Source organism: Pelophylax lessonae, assembly GCF_965119305.1.
Source record: "Pelophylax lessonae genome assembly, chromosome: 1".
NCBI classification, from domain to species: Eukaryota; Metazoa; Chordata; class Amphibia; order Anura; family Ranidae; genus Pelophylax; species Pelophylax lessonae.
Genome location: NC_138768.1, coordinates 870,592,951 through 870,620,155, shown reverse-complemented (window position 1 = coordinate 870,620,155; position 27,205 = coordinate 870,592,951). Strand labels below are relative to the sequence as shown.

Genomic DNA, 27,205 nt, shown 5'->3' with positions numbered 1-27,205 from the left:
CACCACATGTCGGTAACAACCCATCCAATCCATACATACAAAGAAACCAAAACAAATAAGTTTAGAAATGAAGTTCTGTGTAATAAAAGGGAATGACACAGGGAAAAAGTATTGAACACGCTAACTGAAATATATTTAATACTTGGTACAAAATCCTTTGTTGGTAATGACCGCTTCAAGACGCCTCCTGTATGGAGAAACTAGTAACATGCGTTGCTCGGATGTGATTTTGGCCCATTCTTCCACACAAACAATCTTGAAGGTTCCGTGGGCCTCTTCTATGAACTCTGATCTTTAGTTCTTTCCATAGATTTTCTATTGGATTAAAGTCAGGTGATTGGCTGGGCCATTCTAGCAGCTTTATTTTCTTTCTTTGAAACCAATTGGGAGTTTCCTTGGATTTGTGTTTGGGATCATTGTCTTTCTGAAATGTCCACCCTCGTTTCATCTTCATCATCCTGGTAGATGGCAGCAGATTTCTATCAAGAACGTCTTGGTACATTTTTCCATTCATCCTCCCTTCAATGATATGAGGTTTGCCAGTACCGTATGCTGAAAAACAGCCCCACAATGATGTTCCCAAACCTCACCATGATGCTCCCACTTCCAAACCCCACTGTTGGTATGGGGGTGTTTTTGGGGTGATGTGCAGTGCCATTTGACCTCCAAACATGGTGTCTATTATAGCATCCAAAGAGTTTAATTGTGGTCTCATCTGACCAAACTATATTCTCCCAGTATTTTCACAGGCTTGTCTAAATGTTGTGCAGCAAACTTTAAACAAGCTTCAACATGCTTTTTCTTCAGCAATGGAGTCTTGCGTGGTGAGCGTGCATACAGGCCATGGCGGGCGAGCGAGCAAATTATTTAAAGTTTTCTTTGAAGCAATTGTATTTTCTAATTCCAGGTCTTTCTGAAGCTCTCCACAAGTGGTCCTTGGCTCTTGGACAACTCTTCTGATAATTCTTGTCAGTCCTCTGTCAGAAATCTTGCAAGGAGCACCTATTCTTGGTAGTTTAATAGTAAAATTATGTTCTTTTCACTTCCAGATTATGGCCACAACAGTGCTCACTGGAACATTCAGAAGTTTAGAGATCCTTCTGTAAAAAATGCCACCAGTATGTTTTGCAACAACAAGGTTGCAAAGGTCTTGAGCAGGGCTTTTTTTCTCAGAAGAAAGGTGCAGGAACTCAACCACGACCCCCCCAAAACCCCCTCCCCAAACTAGTCAAAATTTCATGAACAGTGAGAGGGTCTTAAAGGGGGCATCAAGTACCAGGAGTGCATTATGTACAGAGTGCAGAGTCCAGGGGTATGCTATGTGCAGAGTTCAGGAGTGTGCTACGGATTCAGTGCAGAGTTCAGGGGTGCGCTACACACAGAGTGCAGAGTTCAGCCTTCTTCCACAGCTGTATAGTTCGGCATCCCACATCCACATCTCACTTTTACCCCTCTTCTTCTCTAGTACCTCCCCTTACACTGTAGATGGCTTTGCCTCTCTCACTTGCAGGGAGATCATCCAGTGGGGGTGTCGGCATTCACACTGCACCCCAGGCACCGGCATTTCCTTTGTCCCCATACTGCACTTTGAAAACACAGGAAGCCAGACCTCTGAGTTTACAAGTGATGGTAGGAAGCAGAGGGCCTGAGCCGAAGGTGGTGGAACTCTGTTCCACCAATTTCCAGCTGAAAAAAATCCCTGGTCTTGAGAGAGCTCTTTGCTTTTACCCATCATGAGATGTTTCTTGTGGGACACCTTGATAATGAGACACCTTTTTATAGGCCATCGGTTAAACTGAACCAGCTGATATTAATTTGCACTGACAAGGGGCAGAATTGCTTTCTAATTACTCATAGATTTCATCTGGTGTCTTGGCTTTCCTTGCCTTTTTGCGCCTCACTTTCTTCATGTGTTCAATACTTTTTCCCTGTGTCATTCCATTTTATTACACATAGCTTAATTTCTGAACTTTATTTGTTTTGGTTTCTTTGTATGTATGGATTACATGGGTTGTTGCCGACATGTGGTGAAAATGTTATGTCAATAGCACCCTTAGAAATATATTTACCTAGAAAAATGTTGACGTGTTCAATACTTATTTTGCCCGCTGTCAATGTCCCACAATGGTAGATTAGGCAGGGCTTTTGGATCGGAGTGCAACTTCTTACCATTTATACTCTCAGCAATATTTCCAGCAGGCTGTAATGAAGTTGAGGTGTCAGTATTGCCCTAATGGTTTATTAAGGTGTGTATAGTTAGTAAAGGGACACTGATGGGTGGAGTTGGAATTGGGAATCCCTGGCTTGCAGATCTACAGGCTCAGCTTTTAGGTGTTCCAAAAAAAAAAAAAGGGGGGCAAGGTGACATTTCCCAGTCATCTGCTAGTGCGACTAATCACATAATGGAAATGGTTGGTGTACCAGCTGTAGCTGCCTCAGGAACTTCCACTGTGCGCTGCCCTCTGGTGGTGGCCGAGAGACGTGAAGGTGGAGAGAGTCACCATTGGCCAGGGTGTCCAAACACAGGACGAACGCCACGTTCTCATGGAGGACGCTTGTTTCTAGGAGAGAAAGTATCAGAGTACAGTACATTACCTCAAATCAGAGAATCCAATAGTCATGGCAATGGACAAATCAAACAGCTGATGATATGTCTTAGTAACCTAAACAGTGCCATTTTTGCAATTGATTTCATCAGTCCTCCTAGCTGCAGCAACCATTCTAAATGGGAGGGGGGAAAAGGGATGTGCTTGACAAAGACTGTGAATTCCCAGAACTTTGACTTTACACATAGATTCCCATTGCCACTCCATTTTCGGCGCTACCCCCTTCCGGTCAATGGCCTTATGTCTGCTCTAGCAGTTACTGCTGTCACATCAGGCTCGGAAAGTGGTCCACTGTCCCCCTAACACCAATTATTTTGAGAGCTATCCCACTGGCATTAATGATCTGAGGTGCTATTTTGCCCTAGGGCCTACTGCCCTACTGAGAACAAGGATTTGCGGGCCATTCTACCCTGGAGACCACTATTTTACTGACACCAATGATTTGAGCGGGGGCAATATTCACTTGGGACCATTATTCCACTGACATCATTAATTTGAAGAGCCGTTCTTCCCCTAGGAGACTCTATCCTACTCACACCAAAGATTTGGAGGCTATTCTCCATTGGGAGCCACCACTGACACCAATGATTTAAAGAGGTATTCTTCTGAGGGCCACTATCTAACCAGCAACAAGGGCCCTGGGCCCTGGTCCCACTAGGGTTGAGGACCCCTGTTCTAGGCAACATATATGGTTGACTGTTGGGGCATGGAAGGTTTTGGAAGATTTTCATGGGCCCCAGTCCAACTAAGGTTGAGGACACCTGCTCCAGGCAACAGATATGGTTGTTAGGGCATGGAGGGTTTGGGAAGAATTGAATGGGCCCCAAACAATCAACCATATCTGTTGCCTGGAGCAGGTGTCCTCAACCCAAGTGGGACTGGGGCCCATGAAATTCTTCCAAAACCTTCTATGCCCCAACAATCAACCATATCTGTTGCCTTGGGAAGGTGTCCTCAACCCTAGTGGGACTGGGGCCCATGAAATTCTTCCAAAACCTTCTATGCCCCAACAATCAACCATATCTATCACCTAGGGCAGGTGTCCTCAACCCTAGTAAGACTGGGGCCCATTCAATTCTTCCCAAACCCTCCATGCCCTGTCTTACTAGGGTTGAGGACACCTGCCCTATGTGATAGATATGGTTGATTGTTGGGGCATAGAAGGTTTTGGAAGAATGTCATGGGCCCCAGTCTTACTAGGGTTGAGGACACCTGCCCTAGGTGATAGACATGGTTGATTGTTGTGGCATAGAAGGTTTTGGAAGAATTTCATGGGCCCCAGTCCCACTAGGGTTGGGGACACCTTCCCCGGGCAACAGATATGGTTGATTGTTGGGGCATAGAGGGTTTGGGAAGAATTTAATTGGCCCCAGTCTTACTAGGGTTGAAGACACCTGCCCTAGGTGTTAGATATGGTTGATTGTTGGGGCATAGAAGGTTTTGGAAGAATTTCAGGGGCCCCAGTCCATCTAGGGTTGGGGACACCTTCCCCAGGCAACAGATATGGTTGATTGTTGGGGCATGGAAGGTTTTGGAAGAATTTCATGGGCCCCAGTCCTATTAGGGTTGAGGACACCTGCCCCAGGAAACATATATGGTTGACTGTTGGGGCATGGAGGGTTCGGGGAAAAAATTCATGGGCCCCAGTCTTAATAGGGTTGAGAACACCTGCTCTAGGCAACAGATATCATTGACTGTTGGGGCATGGAGGGGTTTGGAAGAATTCGCCCAGCCCTGGTCTCACTCAGATTGAGAACCTCTGTTCTAGGCAACAAATATGGTTGTTTGTTGGGAAATTGAAGGTTTTGGAAGAATTTACCAGTCCCTGGTCTCACTCAGACTGAGAACTTCTGCTCGTGGTAACAGATATGGTAAATTGTTGAGACATGGAATGTTTTTGAAAAAATTCTCTGGCCCCTGTCTCACTGCAGTTATGGACCCCCAACCTAGGCAATAGATATGGTTGGTTTAAACCCAAGCCAGCAGATTTCATTTCTTCTATTTCAGTCCCCTCTGTGTCTCCAAACACCTCACTCGTACTGCAAACAAAATGTATAGGTAAGCCTATTCATCTGGTCAGTAGGGCTCTATATTTATAAAAAAGGACACAATTGTTACTTTTCTTTTATAAGTACAAAAACTGTCCAAATCCAGTTATTAAAACTGTCTTGAGCTGTTTCCTTGCTCATTGAGAAAATGTATTTTCAAAACAAAGTCTGAAGTGCTGAGACAATGTGGATTTTCTGCATATGAGAAGCTCACAGTGTGCAGTGAAATCAGAGTAAGCCATTTCAGTACCGGAGGGAAGCCAGTGCTACTGTGCTTGACTGAAGGGAAGGCCAGAGGTCAGATATTAATGCATCATCATTGCTTAAAAAAATAAAAATGTATAAACCAAAATTCAGAAATGAAAAGATTGATGTATTTGTCTAAGAACCATCACTAAAATATTTACTGCAAAGGAGACTCCGAGCACCCCACAGAATACCCCAGGTGCAAGACTCTAGCAGCATCACTTACCAGAATGGTCCAAATGTTCTTCTATCCATCGCTTACTTCCATGATAATTGAACTTCCCTCCTCCGGTCAGAGCGAACACCATGTTAAACCTCAAATAAACAAGTACATGTGTATCTCAGTTGACTATCTGTCCAAGCCTGCCCATCTATGTACATCAATATTTATAATTGTGTCTACCCTATCTATCAATCTAAAGGGAACTATTCCTATAAAAAAGAAAAAAAAAACTCTGCAGACCTGGGCTGAGTCCGCCAGTCACTGTACAGAAGATGAAAAAGGCGAACCATCTCCAGAAGCATTGACACCCCGCTGCCGTTGGAGTCCGCTCCGTAAGCCAAGTACTGCCAGAGATATCAAAGAGATGAGATATAGAGTTACCAAAATTCGTTCATGGGAATGCCCTACTCCAGCAACAAGTCATCTCATAGGCATTGGTCACTGGTCCAATGGCCTCTACCCAAGGTCGATTGATTTTTGTTAGGAATTTCAGCCTGATTATTTTTTGGCTTAGAATCAGGGTGTACTTTAAAGCTTAACTCCGGACAGTAAAATAATAGGAAGGGTTTCCTACAGTAACTCTGCTAAGGAAGGATCTAATGCTCAATATTTCCAAGTGGATGAAAAATTACACAGTAATAACTTACATAGCCTCTATAACACGTGTCAAACACAAGGTCCGGGGCCAAATCTGGCCCTTCAGTCCATTTCATTTGGCCCTCTTAGCTCTCCTGCAGCTCCGACACCCCCCCTCATCTTTGCCCCCGCCTTGTCTCTGCAGAGAGAGCAGAAGAGAACTCCTCCTACAGATCCTGTGCTTCTCTGTGCAGCCGCAGAACCCCAGTTACCCTCTGGTAACGCAGGTGAAATGCTGGAGGAATCCCGAGAACCCAGGGGCACCTCACTAAAGCTGGATTACTCTAGTAGCAATTGGGGAGGAGATCCCCACAGTAGCTGGCTTATCTCTGCCTTCCCTGCTCTCGGGACTCAGCTGACTCCAGCCCTGCTCTGGTCCTCCTTCAGACTCTGCACTCACTGTTTTTCCCAGCTCAGCCTTTAGCTTCTTCTTGGCAGCAGGGAGTAGCACTGTGATGTAAGGGAGGGTTGGGTGACTCTTGACTTGTGATTGTGGGTTGGCTCTTGATATCTGAAGTAAAGGAGATGGGGGGGGGGTGCTCTGGACATCTAGTCTTACAGATACAACCAGCCCTTTAAGGGCAACCATAATGCCAACTCAATATTGAACCCTATGGACTAAGACTGGGATGCCATTACAGTACATGTGCGTGTAAAGGCAGGCGTCCCAATACTTTTGGTAATATAGTGTATGTTATTATCCCATCAGTCACTTACCGGAGCGGCTCCAAATGAATCATAATGGGCAACAATCACAATGGAAGGCAGCTCAGCAGCATCACCACCGCGTCCCATCAGTTGTCCCTGTGAAATTCATAACTGATATTAATGTGGCTCCGAGTGTAAATAGACAAGATGACCTCTCTTGCAGAGCCAGAATGGCATTCATTTTTGCACATGGGAGTTGACAGCGGGGGGCCACATACCTCCAGGGTGATGATGACGGGGTGAACGATGGGTTTGCTTTGTACCTCGCTGGTCGTCACCTGGAAGCCGCTTCCCATCACCATCCCAAACATGACTACAAAAGAGAGAATTATAATCCTGAAACCCTAAAGATTCACAGAGATGACTTTGGACAGCTTGGCACAGGGTTTCTCAAGCAGGGTTCCTCCTGAGGCTGCTAGGGGTTCCTTGAGAAATGGGCAATTTCTGCCTCTCCAATAAGTTTCCACTGACACCATTGTTCCTTTTAGCTCTCTGTAAGGGGGTAATTCTTCCCAATGATGATGAGTAAGGAGCATTCTTCCCACTGATTGTCACACTAATGTGTCATGATTTGTAGATTTTTCATTTTTAGCAGACCAGAAATTTATTTCAAGGGTTCCTCTGTGTTGAAAAGGTTGAGAAAGGCTGGCTAGGCAAGTCACAGTAGAGCCAGTGATGGCAGGCCATTGATTTGATGTAGATTGACAAAATTTTGTTGAGAAAAACTAAACTTTTTCATCTATACAAGAATTTGAAGCTGATGCAATTTCACGGTGCAAAATAGTAGAGTAGTCAGGGCTTCTTTTCAACAGGAACTTGGTGGAACTCCGTTCCACCACGTCTGGCTCAGGCCCTCTGCTCCCTGCTCACCACTATCACTTGGAAACACAGAAGTCCGGGTTCTGTGTTTATCAGTGACAGTTTTTCTCCCAACGGCTCGCACAGATCTGATCTCCTGAGTGGCATCCACTGAGTGCATGATGGGGACAATGGAGATGCAGGTACCCGGGGTGGAGTGCAGATGCTGACACCCCCACTGGATGATCTCCCTACAAGTGAGAGAGGTGGAGCCAGTGGCGTAGCGTGGGTTGTCAGCGCCCGGGGGAAGGTAAGTAATTTGCGCCCCCCCTACACAAACCTACTAGACCATTACACAGGCCACTACACTGACCTAGCTGACCACTACAGAGACCTACCTTATTCCTACACTGACCTACCTGATTACTATACTGACACCTACACTGACCTAACTGACTACTACAGAGACCTACCTTATTCCTACACAGACCTACCTGATTACTATACTGACACCTACACAGACCTACCTGACCACTACACTGACCTACCTGATTACTACCTGACCTGTTTCCTGCACTAACCTACCTGATCACTATACTGACACCTACACTGACCTACCTGATTACTATACTGACACCTACACTGACCTAACTGACCACTACAGAGACCTACCTTATTCCTACACAGACCTACCTGATTACTATACTGACACCTACACTGACCTACCTGATTACTATACTGACACCTACACTGACCTACCTGATTACTATACTGACACCTACACTGACCTACCTGATTACTATACTGACACCTACACTGACCTAACTGACCACTACAGAGACCTACCTTATTCCTACACTGACCTACCTGATTACTATACTGACACCTACACTGACCTACCTGATTACTATACTGACACCTACACTGACCTACCTGATTACTATACTGACACCTACACTGACCTAACTGACTACTACAGAGACCTACCTTATTCCTACACAGACCTACCTGATTACTATACTGACACCTACACAGACCTACCTGACCACTACACTGACCTACCTGATTACTACCTGACCTGTTTCCTGCACTTACCTACCTGATCACTATACTGACACCTACACTAACCTACCTGACCGCTACACAGACACCTACTCTGACCTACCTTATTCCTGCACTAACCAACCTGACACCTACACTGACCTACCTGATTACTATACTGACACATACACTGACCTACCTGATTACTATACTGACACCTACACTGACCTACCTGACCACTACACTGACCTACCTGACCACTACACTGACCTACCTGACCACTACACAGACCTACCTGATTACTATACTGACACCTACACTGACCTACCTGATTACTATACTGACACCTACACTGACCTACCTGACCACTACACAAACCTACCTGACCACTACACAGACACCTACACTGACCTACCTTATTCCTGCACTAACCAACCTGATCACTACACTGACCTACCAAATTACTATACTGACGCCTACACTGACCTACCTGACCACTACACTGACCTACCTTATTTCTGCACTAACCAACCTGACCACTACACTGACCGACCTGTTTCCTGTACTAACCTACCTGATCACTATACTGACACCTACAGAGACCTATCTGACCACTACAGAGACCTACCTGACCACTACTCAGACCTACCTGTTTCTTGTACTAACCTACCTGATCACTATACTGACACCTACAGAGACCTATCTGACCACTAGAGACCTACCTGATTCCTACACTAACCTACCTGACCACTACACAGACACCTACACCGACCTACCTGATTCCTGCACTAATCGATCTGATCACAACACTAAGCTACCTAATTACTCTACTGACACCTACACTGACCTACCCGACCACTGCACAGACCTACCTGTTCATTAATCACCTACACTGACCTACCTGTTTCCTGCACTAACCTACCTGATCACTATACTGACACCTACACTAACCTACCTGACCGCTACACAGACACCTACTCTGACCTACCTTATTCCTGCACTAACCAACCTGATCACTACACTGACCTACCTAATTTCTATACTGACACCTACACTGACCTACCAGACCACTACACAGACCTACCTGACCAATACACTGCCCACTACACTGACCGACCTGTTTCCTCCACTGACCTACCTGATCACTATACTGACACCTACAGAGACCTATTTGACCACTACAGAGACCTACCTGATTCCTGCACTAACCGACCTGATCACTACCCTGTGAATTTTGGAAGGGGAGACAGCGCTCAAAGATATTAAAGTGTCTTAATATACACCATCTAGTACAAATTATATATAAGTCATATAGATTATAAAATGCACTTAAAAATCATATGAAAAGTGAACCCCCAACTAGTTCTTCAGAGTGCTAAACTTAAAGTGTCCGTGCTTGATAATAGTTCAATTATAAATGCTAGTGCAAATGTGCAATAATTCAAAACAATTCCAAAGTGCTGTGTGCTCAGTGCAAAGGGATGTCCACATGCAGGATCAAACACTGGGGGGGAATCCGTCACCGAGTAATGCACCCACTTACCAGATGACCCCTTGGGGTCTAGCTTGGGTAAATGGTCTTTAGAATGGTTCCCAATTTTTCCACAACCGTTCCCTTGTGTAAATCCCACTAGAATATATATGAGTATCCGTTCCACTGACCTAGAGGAGCTAGATCGTACGTCCACTGTGTATCCTCTTGGTGGATGTGGTGGTCTGTTGCAGCACTGTAGTAGCCAGTTTGTGTACTTCCATTCACTTTGCTATATTGGACTTCACTGAGACTTTATTCCAGTGACTCTCCATCTCTGTGCTATATTTCTGAGGAGAAATATAGCACAGAGAAATATAGCACAGAGATGGAGAGTCACTGGAATAAAGTCTCAGTGAAGTCCAATATAGCAAAGTGAATGGAAGTACACAAACTGGCTACTACAGTGCTGCAACAGACCACCACATCCACCAAGAGGATACACATCAGAATAAAGGGACACTATTAACCCGCAGATGGCGGGCGTGGGATGCACCCCCCTAAATGTTGCGCCCGGTGCGAGTGGCCCCCTCAGCACCTCCCTCGCTACGCCACTGGGTGGAGCCAGCTACAGTGTGCGGGTAGGTACTAGAGCCAACTGGGTGCTTCAGTTTAATACAGCAACAAAAGTAAGACATGTGGAAGATGGTGGAGCTTTTGAGGAGGTGGGGAGAAGATGGGGGCAGTGGAGGAAGAGGGGGGTTGCATGCAGTGGTCAGAGATGAAGAGGTTTGAAAGTGAGATATGGAGTAGGGATGCAGAGGTAAGAAGCTGTGGAAAAAGGCTGAACTCTGCACTCTGTGTGTAGCGCACCGCTGAACTCTGCACTCTGTATGCAGCGCACCCCTGAACTCTGCACTCTGTATGCAGCGCACCCCTGAACTCTGCACTCTGTATGCAGCGCACCCCTGAACTCTGCACTCTGTATGCAGCACATCCCTGAATGCTGCACTCTGTATTCAGCGCACCGCTGAACTCTGCACTCTGTATGCAGCGCACCGCTGGACTCTGCACTCTGTATGCAGCGCTCCCCTGGACTCTGCACTATGTACCTAGACACCCCCGAACTCCGCACTCTTGGTATTTAATGATTTTTTAAGACCCTCTCACTGTTAGTGAAATTTGGCCACACCCACTTTTTGTTACATCACTAAATAGTAATATTTTAACAGTGATGTAACAAAAAGTAACTCAGTATTGGCAAATTCTAACTAGAAAACAAAAGTATAAATATATATATATATATATATATATGCAAAATTGGAAGGTATTGCGCAGTTTCCTGAAGAAGCCGGTATGGCGAAACATGTCGAAATGAGAGCACAAAAAACATCATAACAACCTCCAAACTTTGCAATGTCATGTGATGACATATTGATACTCCATTGTTTTTATGGAACTGAGTTACTTTTTGTTACATCACTGTTAAAATATTACTATTTATTTATGTTAGTGAATTTAATAGGTAAATTCCAGCACCTTTAAAGTCCCGCATCTCGATTTTCTTTTGTCCACAATATTATGGGATGTTGGTGCTATTTAATTAGAAGCTAATCCTGGCTTGCTCACATAACTATCTACAAAAAAAAGCTCTGTATTGTTTTACCGTTTCCATGAATCACTGACCCGATTAGAGGGGGGCCGGCACCCAATCATTGGCTGAGATCGGTTTGTGCTGTGACAAAATACAGCACAGCCCGGTGGGTGGGCGGGCACACGTGCACGCCCCCTGCCTGGGCGCGCCGATCACGTACTAGGTACGTGGTCCAGCGTAGGGAGGCTGCTTTGCCTCGGCACATGTATGTTAGGCGGTCGGCAAGCTGCTATAGTCTCTGGCAGAAGTCCACCTGGGGTGTTGGTCAGTACAAGGACCAAGGTGAAGGTATGGAAACATGTACGTTTCTGTAAAGTAAGAGTTATAAAAATGTAGCCGGCTTGCCTAGAATTGTAATAATTTTCATATATAATAGAAATGTGTGGTTCATTTAGTTCCAAATTGAAATTCGGAGAAATTTGTGGGAAATTCACATGTATCTGAATTTTCTAATTACAATAGTAAGGAATTTAAAGGAACAAAATGTTGTACTAAATTTGAATTGAATTCTAATTTATATTTCTTAATAGAATAAAATAGAAAAAAAAATAGAATGGAAAAGAATAGAAAAGAAAAAAAAATAGAATGGAAAAGAATAGAAAAGAAAAAAATAAAATGGAAAAAACAAAAATAATAAAATAGAAAAGAATAGAGTAAAACTCAACAAAAAAATAAAAACAGAATACATAGAAAAGAATAGAATAAAATAGAAAAAAATAGAATGGAAAAAATAGAAAAGAAAAAAATAAAATGGAAAAAACAAAAATAATAAAATAGAAAAGAATAGAGTAAAACTCAACAAAAAATAAAAACAGAATACATAGAAAAGAATAGAAAAAAATAGAATGAAAAAGAATAGAAAAGAAAAAAAAAATACAATGGAAAAGAATAGAAAAAAATAAAATGGAAAAAACAAAAATAATAAAATAGAACAGAATAGAGTAAAACTCAACAAAAAATAAAAACAGAATAAAATAGAAAAGAATAGAATAAAATAGAAAAGAATAGAATAAAATAGAATCTAACCATTTTCTGAAATTTTAATTTCAAATAGAATACATTTTAATTGGAGCAGAATAGAAAAAATAGAATAGAAAAAAAAAACAATAGAGTAGAATAGAATAGAATGGAATAGAAAGAATATAACCATTTCCCAAAATTCTATTGGAATACATTTGAATATAATAGAATAGAATAGAAAATAATGAATAGAACAAAATCGAAAAAAAAAAAAAAACAGAATAGAATGAAATGGAAATAAAAAAACATGTTCTGAAATTCAAATTTTTGAATATAATAAATTTGAACAGAATAGAAAAAAAAAATCAATAGAATAGAAAGAATATAACCATCTCCCAAAATTTGAATTTCGAATAGAATGGAAAACAAATAGAATATAAGAGAAATTGAAAGAATAGAAAATAGAATAGAAAAGGATGTAATAGAAAAAAAACAATAGAGTAGAATAGAATAGAATGGAATAGAAAGAATATAACCATCTTCCAAAATTTGAATTTCGAATAGAATAAATTTGAATGGAATTCGATTAGAATTCAATTTTCATTAGAATTTTCCGAATTCAGTTGAATTGATTTCTGTTCGACCCATTTCGGAAAATTTGAATTCAATTCGAATAAACGTGACGAATCTAAACACATTTTTTTATTCTGCACATGTCTAGTATATAGAAATCTCTTCCATTGGGGGTGTTTTATCAACTTCCGGCATTCAATGGGCCACTGGTGGAGGTCTAGATTAGTGGTCTCCATACTGTGGCACAAGGGCTGGATGGGGGGCCCATTGCTTGCCTTTATCCAGCCCCTGGGGCACTATTTCCCCCCCCCCCCCCAAGTGTGTCACTGTTTGTGTGTGTGTGTGACACTGACACTAACCTGGATCAAGCAATCACCTAACTGATCTATGCATTCTTTTCTTTCTGACTCTGAAAAAGTCAATAAAATAACAAAATTAAGTTGTTATTACCAATCAGGCCAATTGTTTGGGTTAAATATTTTAAATATTTTATTTGGCCATTTCCTGCTGTTTCCCATGTAATATAGTGATGGGTCTGTAACACTCACCTTCCCAGGCTGAGGCTGAGGTCAGAGATAGAGACACAGACCTCGTCTCTTCATACATTTCCAGAAGAGCCGCATTCTCCACCACAAAATAGACGGGAAAGAGCGTCTCATTCCTCAGGATTTCCATCTCCCGCTCCACAAATTCCTGCGCAGAACACACAGAACGTCACCAAATCTCAGAGATATGGACTGGGAGAATGTATCAGTTTATATAGCTCTGACATATACCGCAGTGCTGTACAGAAAACACTGAGTCAGTCACATCAGTCTCTGTACCAGAGGAGCTTACACTCTAATGTCCCCCCCACAGTCACATCAGTCTCTGTACCAGAAGAGCTTACACTCTAATGTCCCCCCACAGTCACATCAGTCTCTGCACCAGAGGAACCTACACTCTAATGTCCCCCCCACAGTCACATCAGTCTGTGCAACAGAGGAGCTTACACTCTAATGTCCCCTCGCAGTTACATCAGTCTCTGTACCAGAGGAGCTTACACTCTAATGTCTCCCCACAGTCACACACTATTATTATACATTTATATAGCTCTGACATATACCGCAGTGCTGTACAGAGAACACTGAGTTAGATAAATGTATAATTATATTAATAATTAAATAGTGTGTGACTGTGGGTGGAGAAAAAAGTGTAAGCTCCTCTGGTACAGAGACTATTTAATTATTAATATAATTATACATTTATCTAACTCAGTGTTCTCTGTACAGCACTGCAGTATATGTCAGAGCTATATAAATGTATAATAATAATAATAGTGTGTGACTGTGGGGGGACATTAGAGTGTAAGCTCTTCTGGTACAGAGACTGATGTGACTGTGGGGGGGACATTAGAGTGTAAGCTCTTCTGGTACAGAGACTGATGTGACTATGGGAGGACATTAGAGTGTAAGCTCCTCTGGTTCAGAGACTGATGTGACTGGCTCAGTGATTTCTGTACAGCACTGCGGTATATGTCAGAACTATATAAATGTATAATAATAGTGTGTGACTGTGGGGGGACATTAGAGTGTAAGCTCCTCTGCTTCAGAGACTGTCCCCCCACAGTCACACACTATTATTATACATTTATATAATTCTGACATATACTGCAGTGCTGTACAGAGAACACTGAGCCAGTCACATCAGTCTCTGCACCAGAGGAGCTTACACTCTAATGTCCCCCCTGGTGTCATACCTGTACTGGTCCTTGCAGCTCTGCTGGGCTCTCAGGGGGGACCAGTATCAGCACTGTGGCCACGGACTGGGCCAGGACCCGGCTCCACCTCTCCACGGAGAACTCTGCGATTCTCAAGAGCACACAGCGCCTGGTCAGTATCTCCGCCTCCAGCGTCCGGCTCTCTGCGTTCACCTGGACCGACTTACAACCTGCAAAGAGAATCCAAGAATCCAAAATTCCATCAGAGCTGCCCAATGGGTCGTGCCATTCATATGATGGCCTCAGCAGGGGTACAAAGTAATGGGCACTGGGGCCGATTCTCTTTTTTCACACTGTAGAGAAATCCTTCCCAATCAATACATTGTGGCCCACTGCCCCAGAACAAACACACAGATCAGAAAGTCAAAGAAAAGTCAGAGATCTGAACCAGAAGAAATATAGATACAGTATATACGGTTTCATATGCATCAGTCATGTGTGCTGTAACACACTCTTTACTGCACAGCAAGCTTCATTAATCCTCTCCTGTCAGGTTTCCTTTAAGGTATTGTATATCTTAACCTAAGAGCATAAATGTAATATATTGCTGTAGATGTGGTGGCTTCATTAGTTTTCTTTCTTCTGGCTTTTTTCACCTTTATTTTTACCTGATGTTCCTGTCAGTGACATATTTCCTGTCCTAGGACATAACACCTCCCCCTCAGATTTTGTAAGTTTGCCCACCTACAAAGAAATTAAGGGTCTATAACTTATATCATATCCAAAAATCCAGAAAAAAAAACACGTAAAACAAATGCTATAAATGAAGTTACAGTTCAAGGAGTAAAATAAGTATTTGATCCCCAAGCAAAACATGACTTTGTGCTTGCCAACTAGGGTTTCTCCACCAAGTACTGCAGTAAGACGTTTCTTGTAGTTGGTGACTAGGTTTGCACACATCTCAGGAGGGATTTTGGTCCACTCTTCCTTACAGATCTTCTCTAAATCCTTAAGGTTTATTGGCTGTCGTTTGGCAACTCGAAGTTTCACCTCCCTCCAGACCTTAATCTTATAGAATGACTAGGCCACTCCATGACCATAATGTGCTTCTTCTTGAGCCAACTTCTTTGTTGCCTTGGCGGTAAGTTTTGTGTCATTGTCATGCTGGAAGACCCATCCATGACCCATCTTCAGTCTTCTGGCTGAGGGAAGAAGGTTCTCATCCAAGATTTTACAATACATGGCCCCATCCATTGGCCCCACAATGCGGCAAAGTCAGCCTGTACCTTTAGCAGAGAAACAGCCCCAAAGCATAATGTTTCCACCTCCGTGCTTGATAGGTATGGTAATCGAAGGGTCATAGTCAGCATTTTTCCTCCTCCAAACCTGGTAGCCAACTACAAGAAATGTCTTAATATTTAATCAAGAAACCCTTGTTGGCAAGCACAAAGACATTTCTTGTAGTTGGTTACCAGGTTTGGAGGAGGAAAAATGCTGACTATGACCCTAAGATTACCATACCTATCAAGCACGGAGGTAGAAACATGATGCTTTGGGGCTGTTTCTCTGCTAAAGGTGCGGACTTTGCCGCATTGAGGGGCCAATGGACGGGGCCATGTATTGTAAAATCTTGGATGAAAACCTTCTTCCCTCAGCCAGAACACTGAAGATAGGTCATGGATGGGTCTTCCAGCATGACAGTGTTCTAGCTGAGGGAAGAAGGTTCTCATCCAAGATTTTACAATACATGGCCCAATCCATTGGCCCCTCAATGCGACAACGTCAGCCCGTACCTTTAGCAGAGAAACAGCCCCAAAGCATCATGTTTCCATCTCCGTGCTTGATAGGTATGGTAATCTTAGGGTAATAGTCAGCATTTTTCCTCCTCCAAACCTGGTAACCAACTACAAGAGATGTCTTAGTACTTAATCAAGAAACCCTTGTTGGCAAGCACAAAGACATTTCTTGTAGTTTTACCAGGTTTGGAGGAGGAAAAATGCTGACTATGACCCTAAGATTACCATACCTATCAAGCACGGAGGTGAAAAAAGGTTGCTTTGGGGCTGTTTCTCTGCTAAAGGTGCGGACTTTGCCGCATTGAGGGGCCAATGGATTGTAAAATCTTGGATGAAAACCTTCTTCCCTCAACCAAAACACTGAAGATAGCTCATGGATGGGTCTCCCAGTATGACCGTGTTCTGGCTGAGGGAAGAAGGTTCTAATCCAAGATTTAACAATACATGGCCCAATCCATTGGCCCCTCAATGCGGCAAAGTCAGCCTGTACCTTTAGAAGAGAAACAGCCCCAAAGCATCATGTTTCTACCTCCGTGCTTGATAGGTATGGTAATCTTAGGGTCATAGTCAGCATTTTTCCTCCTCCAAACCTGGTAACCAACTACAAGAGATGTCTTAGTACTTAATCGAGAAACCCTTGTTGGCAAGCACAAAGACATTTCTTGTAGTTGGTTACCAGGTTTGGAGGAGGAAAAATGCTGACTATGACCCTAAGATTACTATACCTATCAAGCACGGAGGTAGAAACATGATGCTTTGGGGCTGTTTCTCTGTTAAAGGTATGGGCTTACTTTGCCGCCAGTGGCGTCCCGTGCATAGGGGGCGCCAGGGCGCCGCCCCCCTTAAAAGAAGGGGGAAAAAAAAGACAAAAAAGAACAATAAAGTTCTAGAAAAAAAAAAATCGGTTCGCCGGCCTATGTGGTGGCTAAAGGAGGGTGGGGTTTACGACCCAGAAAGGCGCCGATTGGCTGCCTTCTGGGGGCGTAACCTGGGCGCAGGAAAGAGCGCTTGGCCACCCCCACCTTCGTGATATCCTGGCTGTGATTGGTCCAGTCTCCAGCCTGGACCAATCATCATCCAGGACATCCGATCGTGACGTCACAATGGGGGCGGTGCCGGTGCGTGCGTCCGTCACTCACCGTCACCGCCGCTCGGAGGACCGCCGCCGCAGAAGAGGACGAACTGGATCGAGGAGGGGAGAACCCGCCGCCGCCAGGTAAGTGTAAATTGAAGGGAGCACGCACGCTGGTCTCTGCATTGATTGGGGGACAATGCTGTGGGCACTCTGCAATCATTGGGGTACAATGCTGTGGCACTCTGCAATCATTGGGGTACAATGCTGTGGCACTCTGCAATCATTGGGGTACAATGCTGTGGCACTCTGCAATCATTGGGGTACAATGCTGTGGCACTCTGCAATCATTGGGGTACAATGCTGTGGCACTCTGCAATCATTGGGGTACAATGCTGTGGGCACTCTGCAATCATTGGGGACAATGCTGTGGCACTCTGCAATCATTGGGGTACAATGCTGTGGCACTCTGCAATCATTGGGGTACAATGCTGTGGCACTCTGCAATCATTGGGGTACAATGCTGTGGCACTCTGCAATCATTGGGGTACAATGCTGTGGCACTCTGCAATCATTGGGGTACAATGCTGTGGGCACTCTGCAATCATTGGGGTACAATGCTGTGGCGCTCTGCATCATTGGGGACAATGCTGTGGCACTCTGCATTGAAAGGGGCTCGCACACTGAACTCTGCATTGAAGGGGGCACAGCACATTGTTCATTGCATTGAAGGGGGCACAGCACATTGTTTATTGCATTGAAGGGGGCACAGCACAGTTGCATTGAAGGGGGCATGCACGCTGAACTCTGCATTGTGGGGACACAGCACAGTGTTCATTGCATTGAAGGGGGCACAGCACAGTGTTTATTGCATTGAAGGGGGCACAGCACAGTGTTTATTGCATTGAAGGGGGCACAGCACAGTGTTTATTGCATTGAAGGGGGCACAGCACATTGTTCATTGCATTGAAGGGGTCACAGCACAGTGTTTATTGCATTGAAGGGGGCACAGCACAGTGTTTATTGCATTGAAGGGGTCACAGCACAGTGTTTATTGCATTGAAGGGGGCACAGCACAGTGTTTATTGCATTGAAGGGGGGCACAGCACAGTGTTCATTGCATTGAAGGGGGCACAGCACAGTGTTTATTGCATTGAAGGGGGCACAGCACAGTGTTTATTGCATTGAAGGGGGCACAGCACAGTGTTCATTGCATTGAAGGGGGCACGCACGCTGGTCTCGGCATTGAAAGGGGGCACAGCACAGTGTTCATTGCATTGAAGGGGTCACAGCACAGTGTTTATTGCATTGAAGGGGTCACAACACAGTGTTTATTGCATTGAAGGGGGCACAGCACAGTGTTTATTGCATTGAAGGGGGCACAGCACAGTGTTTATTGCATTGAAGGGGTCACAGCACATTGTTCATTGCATTGAATGGGTCACAGCACAGTGTTTATTGCATTGAAGGGGGGCACAGCACAGTGTTTATTGCATTGAAGGGGGCACAGCACAGTGTTTATTGCATTGAAGGGCGCACAGCACAGTGTTTATTGCATTGAAGGGGGCACAGCACAGTGTTTATTGCATTGAAGGGGGCACAGCACAGTGTTCATTACATTGAAGGGGTCACAGCACAGTGTTTATTGCATTGAAGGGGTCACAGCACATTGTTTATTGCATTGAAGGGGGGCACAGCACAGTGTTTATTGCATTGAAGGGGGCACAGCACAGTGTTTATTGCATTGAAGGGGGCACAGCACAGTGTTTATTGCATTGAAGGGGGCACAGCACAGTGTTCATTGCATTGAAGGGGGCACGCACGCTGGTCTCGGCATTGAAAGGGGGCACAGCACAGTGTTCATTGCATTGAAGGGGTCACAGCACAGTGTTTATTGCATTGAAGGGGTCACAACACAGTGTTTATTGCATTGAAGGGGGCACAGCACAGTGTTTATTGCATTGAAGGGGGCACAGCACAGTGTTCATTGCATTGAAGGGGTCACAGCACAGTGTTCATTGCATTGAAGGGGTCACAGCACAGTGTTCATTGCATTGAAGGGGGCACGCACGCTGGTCTCGGCATTGAAAGGGGGCACAGCACAGTGTTCATTGAATTGAAGGGGGCACAGCACAGTGTTCATTGCATTGAAGGGGGCACAGCACAGTGTTCATTGCATTGAAGGGGGCACAGCACAGTGTTCATTGCATTGAAGGGGTCACAGCACAGTGTTCATTGCATTGAAGGGGGCACGCACGCTGGTCTCGGCATTGAAAGGGGGCACAGCACAGTGTTCATTGCATTGAAGGGGGCACGCACGCTGATCTCTGCATTAAAGGGGGCATATACCATCTCCTGTACCATGACCTGTGACATGCCTATACCATATCTGTGCCATGCCTATACCATCTCCTGTACCATCACCTATGCCATGCCTATACCATCACCTGTGCCATGCCTGTACCATGACTTCAAAGTCACGCAATTTTTTACTGCGTTTTTTGGCGCGAAGCAATACCTATTACATTTTTCTTTTTGCGCCCCCCCCCCCCCCCCAAAAATTTTGAGCACCAGCCGCCACTGTTTGCCGCATTGTGGGGCCAATGGACGGGGCCATGTATTGTAAAATCTTGGGTGAGAACCTTCTTCCCTCACCCTAAACACGGTCATGCTGGAAGACCCATCCATGACCTGTGTTCTGGCTGAGGGAAGAAGGTTCTCATCCAAGACTTTACAATACATGGCCCAATCCATTGGCCCCTCAATGCAGCAAAGTCAGCCCGTACCTTTAGCAGAGAAACAGCCCCAAAGCATCATGTTTCCACCTCCGTGCTTGATAGGTATAGTGATTTTAGGGTCATAGTCAGCATTTTTCCTCCTCCTCCTCTGGTAACCAACTACAAGAAATGTCTTTGTGCTTGCCAACAAGGGTTTCCTATAGAAATTTCCTATAGTTGGTTACCAGGTTTGGAGGAGAAAAAATGCTGACTTTCACCCTAAGATTACTATACCTTTCAAGCACGGAGGTGGAAACATGATGCTTTGGGGCTGTTTCTCTGCTAAAGGTGCAGGCTGACTTTTGCTTCATTGAGGGGCCAATGGATGGGGCCATGTATTGTAAAATCTTAGATGATAACCCTCAGCCTGTCATTCTGGAAGACCCATCCATGACCTATCTTCAGTGTTCTAGGTGAGGGATTACCATACCTATTCCCCAGGTGATGTCTACTTACCTCAGATGATGTTTACTTAGACACGTCGGGTCTACTGCTAATGCCGTCTTTTATCTACTTGAATGAGCGCTATACCATCAAATCTGTGTAAGTGTGTTTCTTCTTTTTTCCTATTAAATGTTTTAAAAAAGATACAACCTATGTGAGCTTTTTATTTTTTGAGCGTCCGGAAGAGGATTTCTTGCTGCTCATACTGCCAGTGGCTATAATATTTCATATTAGTGGATGACGTTGAAGGATTGAGCCATTGATCTTGGGCTTTATACCAGAAATATATCCAATCTATTTCTTAGAAGCCTGAATGACCCAAAAGGTGTATACTTTATTGGGTCCACTACATCTGGTAAGCCTTCATTACAGTTGTCCTGTTGGTGGTGGTCAAGCACCTGAATTCACAAGACGGTGGTCAAGCACCTGAATTCACAAGACGGTGGTCAAGCACCTGAATTCACAAGACGGTGGTCAAGCACCTGAATTCACAAGACGGTGGTCAAGCACCTGAATTCACAAGACGGTGGTCAAGCACCTGAATTCACAAGACGGTGGTCAAGCACCTGAATTCACAAGACTTATCAGCACCTTTGCACATCTATGGTGGGATTTGTGGACTTTATGCTATGATGAGCATTTCTCATTAACAGCTTCAGCCACTTTATGTGAATTGGTGATTAAACCCCACGCTAAACGAATGAGGTGTCAAATATCAAGTGTAAATGTGAATATATAAATTGCATCACATTTGCTGTTCACCAAGTAAAAACTTAGACAAAATAGTAAAACAGAAAAAACACAGCGCTTACAAATATATTATAAAGTGCCTATAATATCCAAATTCATAATAAAGTCCAAGAAATTAAAAAAGTCCAAATTTCATGTGCAAAAAGTGCAAGGTAAAACCTTAAGTGCAACTTAAGAATAAAGTGCTGGTAGTGCTGGATTATTGTGCAAAATATAGTGACAAAGGTGCTCCTATGTAAGTGCTGAAGTGCTCCAAGGATAATCACTGGTGCCAGGTGACTTGATCCCCTTGAGAAACCCCACTCACCAGAATGGATGGACCCTTGTCAGGGGTCAGAAAACGCTTGTGGTCAAAGGGTTCCTCCAAACTGTCTCCCTGGTTAGTAAGAACACACAACGTAGCAAATCCTCTCCTTGATAGAAAGTGTAATGTGCTGGAACGTATGCCCTTTCAGTGTAATGGCCCTGGGCAGTAGCTGCCAATGTCCCCTCCGTCACACTATTTATGTGAAAGACGTCCACCAGAAAGACAGAGAAAATCTCTTGACATATATTCCTTCAATGGCCAATCAGCTTCCAGTTCATTATACAGACCAATATGGGAGTTACCATGTGTCAACGTCCTCCCTCCAGGCCTCTCCAACACCGCCACTGCCGTCCATCTCTACAGCCTACTAATCCCGCCTACTCCGCCCCACACCGGCCACTCCACAAGTGGCCGGTGTAAGGAGGAGTGGCCGATGTGGGGCGGAGTAGGCGGGATTAGTAGGCTGTAGAGATGGACGGCAGTGGCGGTGTTGGAGAGGTCCGGAGGGAGGACGTTGACACATGGTAACTCCCATATTGGTCTGTATAATGAACTGGAAGCTTATTGGCCGTTGAAGGAATATATGTCAAGAGATTTTCTCTGTCTTTCAGGTGGACGTCTTTCACATAAATAGTGTGAAGGAGGGGACACTGGCAGCTACTGCCCAAGGCCATTACACTGAAAGGGCATACGTTCCAGCACATTGCACTTTCTATCAAGGAGAGGATTTGCCACGTTGTGGTCAAAGGGTTCCTCCAAACTGTCTCCCTTGTTAGTAAGAACACACAAGTGTTTTCTGACCCCTGACAAGGGTCCATCCATTCTGGTGAGTGGGGTTTCTCAAGGGGATCAAGTCACCTGGCACCAGTGATTATCCTTGGAGCACTTCAGCACTTACAGTACATAGGAGCACCTTTATCACTATATTTTGCACAATAATCCAGCACTTAAGTGGCACTTAAGGTTATACCTTGCACTTTTTGCACATGAAATTTGGACTTTTTGAATTTCTTGGACTTTTATTATGAATTTGGATATCAGCTACTTTATCGCTTTTGCACTTTTATATATTTTTTATGTATATGTTTTTATGATTTTGTGGTCCATATCTAGTTTTGCACTTTATTGCCTAGTACTGCAGTGATTTTATGGTCCTTTTGCAATTTTACACTTTATGTATTGAAGTATTTAGATACTTTAATTACAGTGCTGAAATGTGCAACTTATAAAGTGCATAAACTATGTGCAATATCACGTATTTTTTTTGGTTAGCATATATTTATATGCATTAGCACCATTGCACTTTATAACACAATCTAACAGCGCTGCAAGTTTTTGCTTTTTATTGTCTTCACAAATTGTCATGTGTTGTTGCTGGCTGCTGTATATTTGGGGTTGGCGCAGTATACAGTATAACCATAATTCTAATTCAATTCAAATTTTTCAAAATCAGTCGAATTTAATTGAATTTTACCATATTTGGAAAATTCTAATGGAATTCAAAAAGAAAATAAAACTCATTCCAAAAAATGAATGTAACGGAACAGGACACCCCTGTACTGGGTACCTCCATTGACAGATGCTACTAGTGCTTCCCAAGGGCTCCATGCACTCCACCAGACACCGTAACAACTTCAGACCCCACGAACTGCCGCGGCTTGGTTGGGGTTTCGCCGTCTCCTACCCACCCTGGACCTACGACAAGGCTCCAGGTTCCTGTGGGTGAACCTCTCTTTCCCCAGAGAGTGCGGCAGAACAAGCTCTTACACAAGCTCTTACAAGAGCTTAGGGATTATCTAAGGGAGTATGGAAGACCATAGCAATCTCTTGCAGCAGATTCCCCCAATAAGAGACAGGACTCTAATAAAGTTGTTCTAGAGTTACTTCACCCTCAATCTAAACAAGAAAACAGACTTATATACAGTTTTCACCCACAAGGTTATCACCCAGGTGGACCTTGTTGAAGACTGGACGTAACATTCACCATCCAATAGGAACAGAGTTTTACACTCTCATATAGTGAACACAAAAATATACAATGTGGGAAAATCCCCCCTCCCCCTTAGCATCCAATCCACATACCTATATACATCCCATAATAAGTTTCTCTTAAGTCAGACAGACAGAAAAATGGTAGGTCATTAATACTTAACCATGAGACAGGGCAATCCACATTCCCTCCCAATACACAAACAATAGGGAAGTCTGCGAATGACAGTCTTTGTGTCTCTCTCACAACCAAGCATGGAATACACTGTGTAAGGTGGTATTAACCACTTGCCGACCGCCGCACAACTATCTACGGTGGCGGTCAGCCCCTCACAGGCAAACTGACGTAGGTCTACGTCGCTTGCTTGTGAGGGTCTAGGGAGCGAGCGTGCGCCCCCGGAGGCGCGCTCCCGCGTGGTCACGGACCCCCCCGCGCGTGTGACCGGCGGACTCGATGTCCGCCGGCCACTCTGCGATCAGGGGGGGAGAGGGAGAATGTCAGGCAGCTTGTGTAAACAAGCCACCTGTCATTCTCCTCGGTGTAAAGACACTGATCACACGGATCTACTATGTAGATCCGTTGATCAGTGTCCTTACAGCTCAAGCCACAGCCAATCACAGTAGAAAGCACGCCCCTAGGGACGCACACAGCCCCTCCCTCCCAAATAAAGTTAACCCCTTCACTACCAGTGTATTTTTACAGTAACAGTGCATATGTATAGCACTGATTACTGTAGAAATGTCACTGGTAACCCCAAAAGTGTCAAAAATGTCAGTCAAGGGTCCGATCTGTCCGCCGCAATGTCGCAGTAGCGCAAAAAAAATCGCAGATCGCCGCCATTACGCGTTAAAAAAACAAACAACAAAAATGACAAAAATCTTTCCCTTTGTTAGTAAACGCGATAACTTTTGCGCAAACCAATCAAAATACGCTTTTTGTGATTTTTTTTTTTACCAAACATAGGTAGCATAAAACAAATTTGCCGAAAATGTTTAAAAATTTTGATTTTTACATTTTTTTGGGGGGGAATTTCATATAAAAAAATGTGAAAAATATTGCTATTTTTGCAAAATTGACGCTCTTTTTTTGTTTATAGCCCGTGATCAAAAAATCGCACAGGTGATCAAATACCACCAAAAGAAAGCTCTGTTTGTGGGAAAAAAAGGACGCCAAATTCGTTTAGGTACAGCATCGCACGACTGCGCAATTGTCCGTTAAAATCACGCAGTGCCGAATCCCAAAATACCCCCTGGTCAGGAAGGGGGTACAATCTTCCGGGGCTTAAGTGGTTAAATCTTCATATTTCTATATGAAGATTTTGCTGACAAATACTGAAGCAATCCAAACCATTACTTATCTGTCTTTCACTCATAGTGACGGTGAGTACCGTCAAAATTATTTTGATGATTTTATAAATAGTTAAATGAAAATATTGTTTAGTTAAATTTGCTAAATAATTGTAAGTGCTTATATGCTAATGTTGGGAGTCTTTATGTAACAGATCCTCTTGATGGAAAGGTCTGTACTTTGCAGTTGTTGCGATGTGTTGTCACAATGTCAGTCTCCTAATATTGTACAGCCAGGCATGTGTTAGGATGTTCCAAAATACCAGAAAATGAAAATCTCTTGTAATTCCTGAATATGTTATGTGTGCGGCTGGTGCAAATTCTTAAAGGTAAAGTTTTAGGGAGGTCTTCATGGAAATGCAAACTTTTTCAGGCAGTTTCCATGAAGATGCTGGTTTCTGCAAAATCAACTTTGCTGGAACCCCACCGCTAAACTCTTTATTTTATTTAATCTTTACTTTGACTTTGTAACTCTTCTAAATAAAGCATTCATTGTGATCAGAGGTTGTTATCATTACACAGTGAGGACCTGTCACACAGGGTCAGTGCAGGTGGGGGAGGGGGGGGGGAGGCATATTCCGGTCAGTGGGTCACATCCTCATCCTACTTACTTACCGTGTGTGTGTCCCTCCAGGCTGTATTGCTGCATCCGATAGACTGGAAACTCCAACGTTGGGATCCTGGGAAGGAAGAGAGCAAACAGGAGTATCACCGCCATTATCCTGGGGGCCCCGGGGCCAGGCTGGGTGCTGGAGTCCCCCATGACGAGTCTAGAGAGTGCAGAGACAGAGTGTCACCTCGCTACTTGCTCATTGTCCCAGTGACACCATCTGTCTAATCCCTCCGTAATCCTGTGACAGACCTAATTATCTGCTCATCTATGTCTGGGCTCTCCTCGTTACCGGACAATTCATTTCCCAGTCCTGAGTTGGAATTCAGGGACTCCCTATTAAAAATATCAATATAAAGACTGGGCAAGTGATCTTATATTCCAAGGACTGTGCAATGAGACATCAGCTGGAAGAGATACCATTACTGCTGTTTGGGTAGATGTAAACCCTAATCAAATGATATTGTATCAAAATAAATTGCTACTTTATAAGTTATTGTATTCATCACTTTTCACCTTTTTTTTTACATGTCAGAGCTGCTAATCTTCTTTAGCCTTTTGTAGCCACTTCATGCCAATGTGCAGGAGGAAGGAGGTCCCGATTCCTCTATAACTTATATCACAGAAATCGGGACCTCTTTCCTTCTGCTGGTGACCCCTCTAGTGATATAAAAATCTATATAGCGGAATGAGGACCTCCTTCCTCCTGCTAGTGACCCCTCTAGTGATATAAAGATCTATATAGAGGAATCAGGACCTCCTTCCTCCTGCTGGTGACCCCTCTATGATTCCTCTTTAAAGATCTTTAAAATCACTAGAAGGGTCACCAGCAGGAGGAAGGAGGTTCTGATTGCTCTATAGAAAAAAAAAAAGAAAGAGGAGGTGCAAACACCTAGTGCATTACCCGTGGTCAATTTGCAAATTGTTTAATAAAAAATGCCAAATGCATACTCACAGACGTAAAGATAAAAACATGTTACAAGAATCCACCATGTGTGAACTGGGACACGTCCTTCAGTCAGGACCGCTAACGCGTTTCGGGGGTCTGGCCCCCTTCCTCAGAGCTTCCCCAAGTAAAAGCGCCTCACACAGTACAGTAAAACACAGGCTAGGCACGCATTTAACCCTTTGATCCCCCCTGATGTTAACCCCTTCCCAGCCAGTGTCATTAGTACAGTGACAATGCATATTTTTAGCACTGATCACTGTATTAGAGTCACTGCTTCCTACAAAGTGTCGGTTGGTGTCAGAATGTCCTCTGCAATATCGTCCTACAAAGTGTCTGTAGGACGATATTGCGGAGGACATTCTGACACCAACTGACACTTTGTAGGACGATATTGCGGAGGACATTCTGACACCAACTAAGTGTCAGTTGGTGTCTGTAGGACGATATTGCGGAGGACATTCTGACACCAACTATGTAGGACGATATTGCGGAGGACATTCT

General features: G+C 44.1%; 1 protein-coding gene across 1 annotated transcript in view; it reads right to left on the bottom strand.

The window, feature by feature from the left end:
* LOC309544072 (BOS complex subunit NCLN-like) overlaps window positions 1–25,908 on the bottom strand; it is a gene marked incomplete at its 5' end in the record, with an annotated part of 92,381 nt that extends 66,473 nt beyond the window's left edge. The window contains 8 exons of the mRNA XM_082243023.1: window positions 2,422–2,561; window positions 5,127–5,215; window positions 5,364–5,467; window positions 6,477–6,563; window positions 6,686–6,780; window positions 13,513–13,657; window positions 14,703–14,893; window positions 25,761–25,908. Of these exons, the coding sequence (XP_082099149.1) occupies window positions 2,422–2,561; window positions 5,127–5,215; window positions 5,364–5,467; window positions 6,477–6,563; window positions 6,686–6,780; window positions 13,513–13,657; window positions 14,703–14,893; window positions 25,761–25,908 (999 nt within the window). The remainder of the gene's footprint in view (window positions 1–2,421; window positions 2,562–5,126; window positions 5,216–5,363; window positions 5,468–6,476; window positions 6,564–6,685; window positions 6,781–13,512; window positions 13,658–14,702; window positions 14,894–25,760) is intronic.
* Between the last annotated feature and the right edge of the window lie 1,297 nt (window positions 25,909–27,205).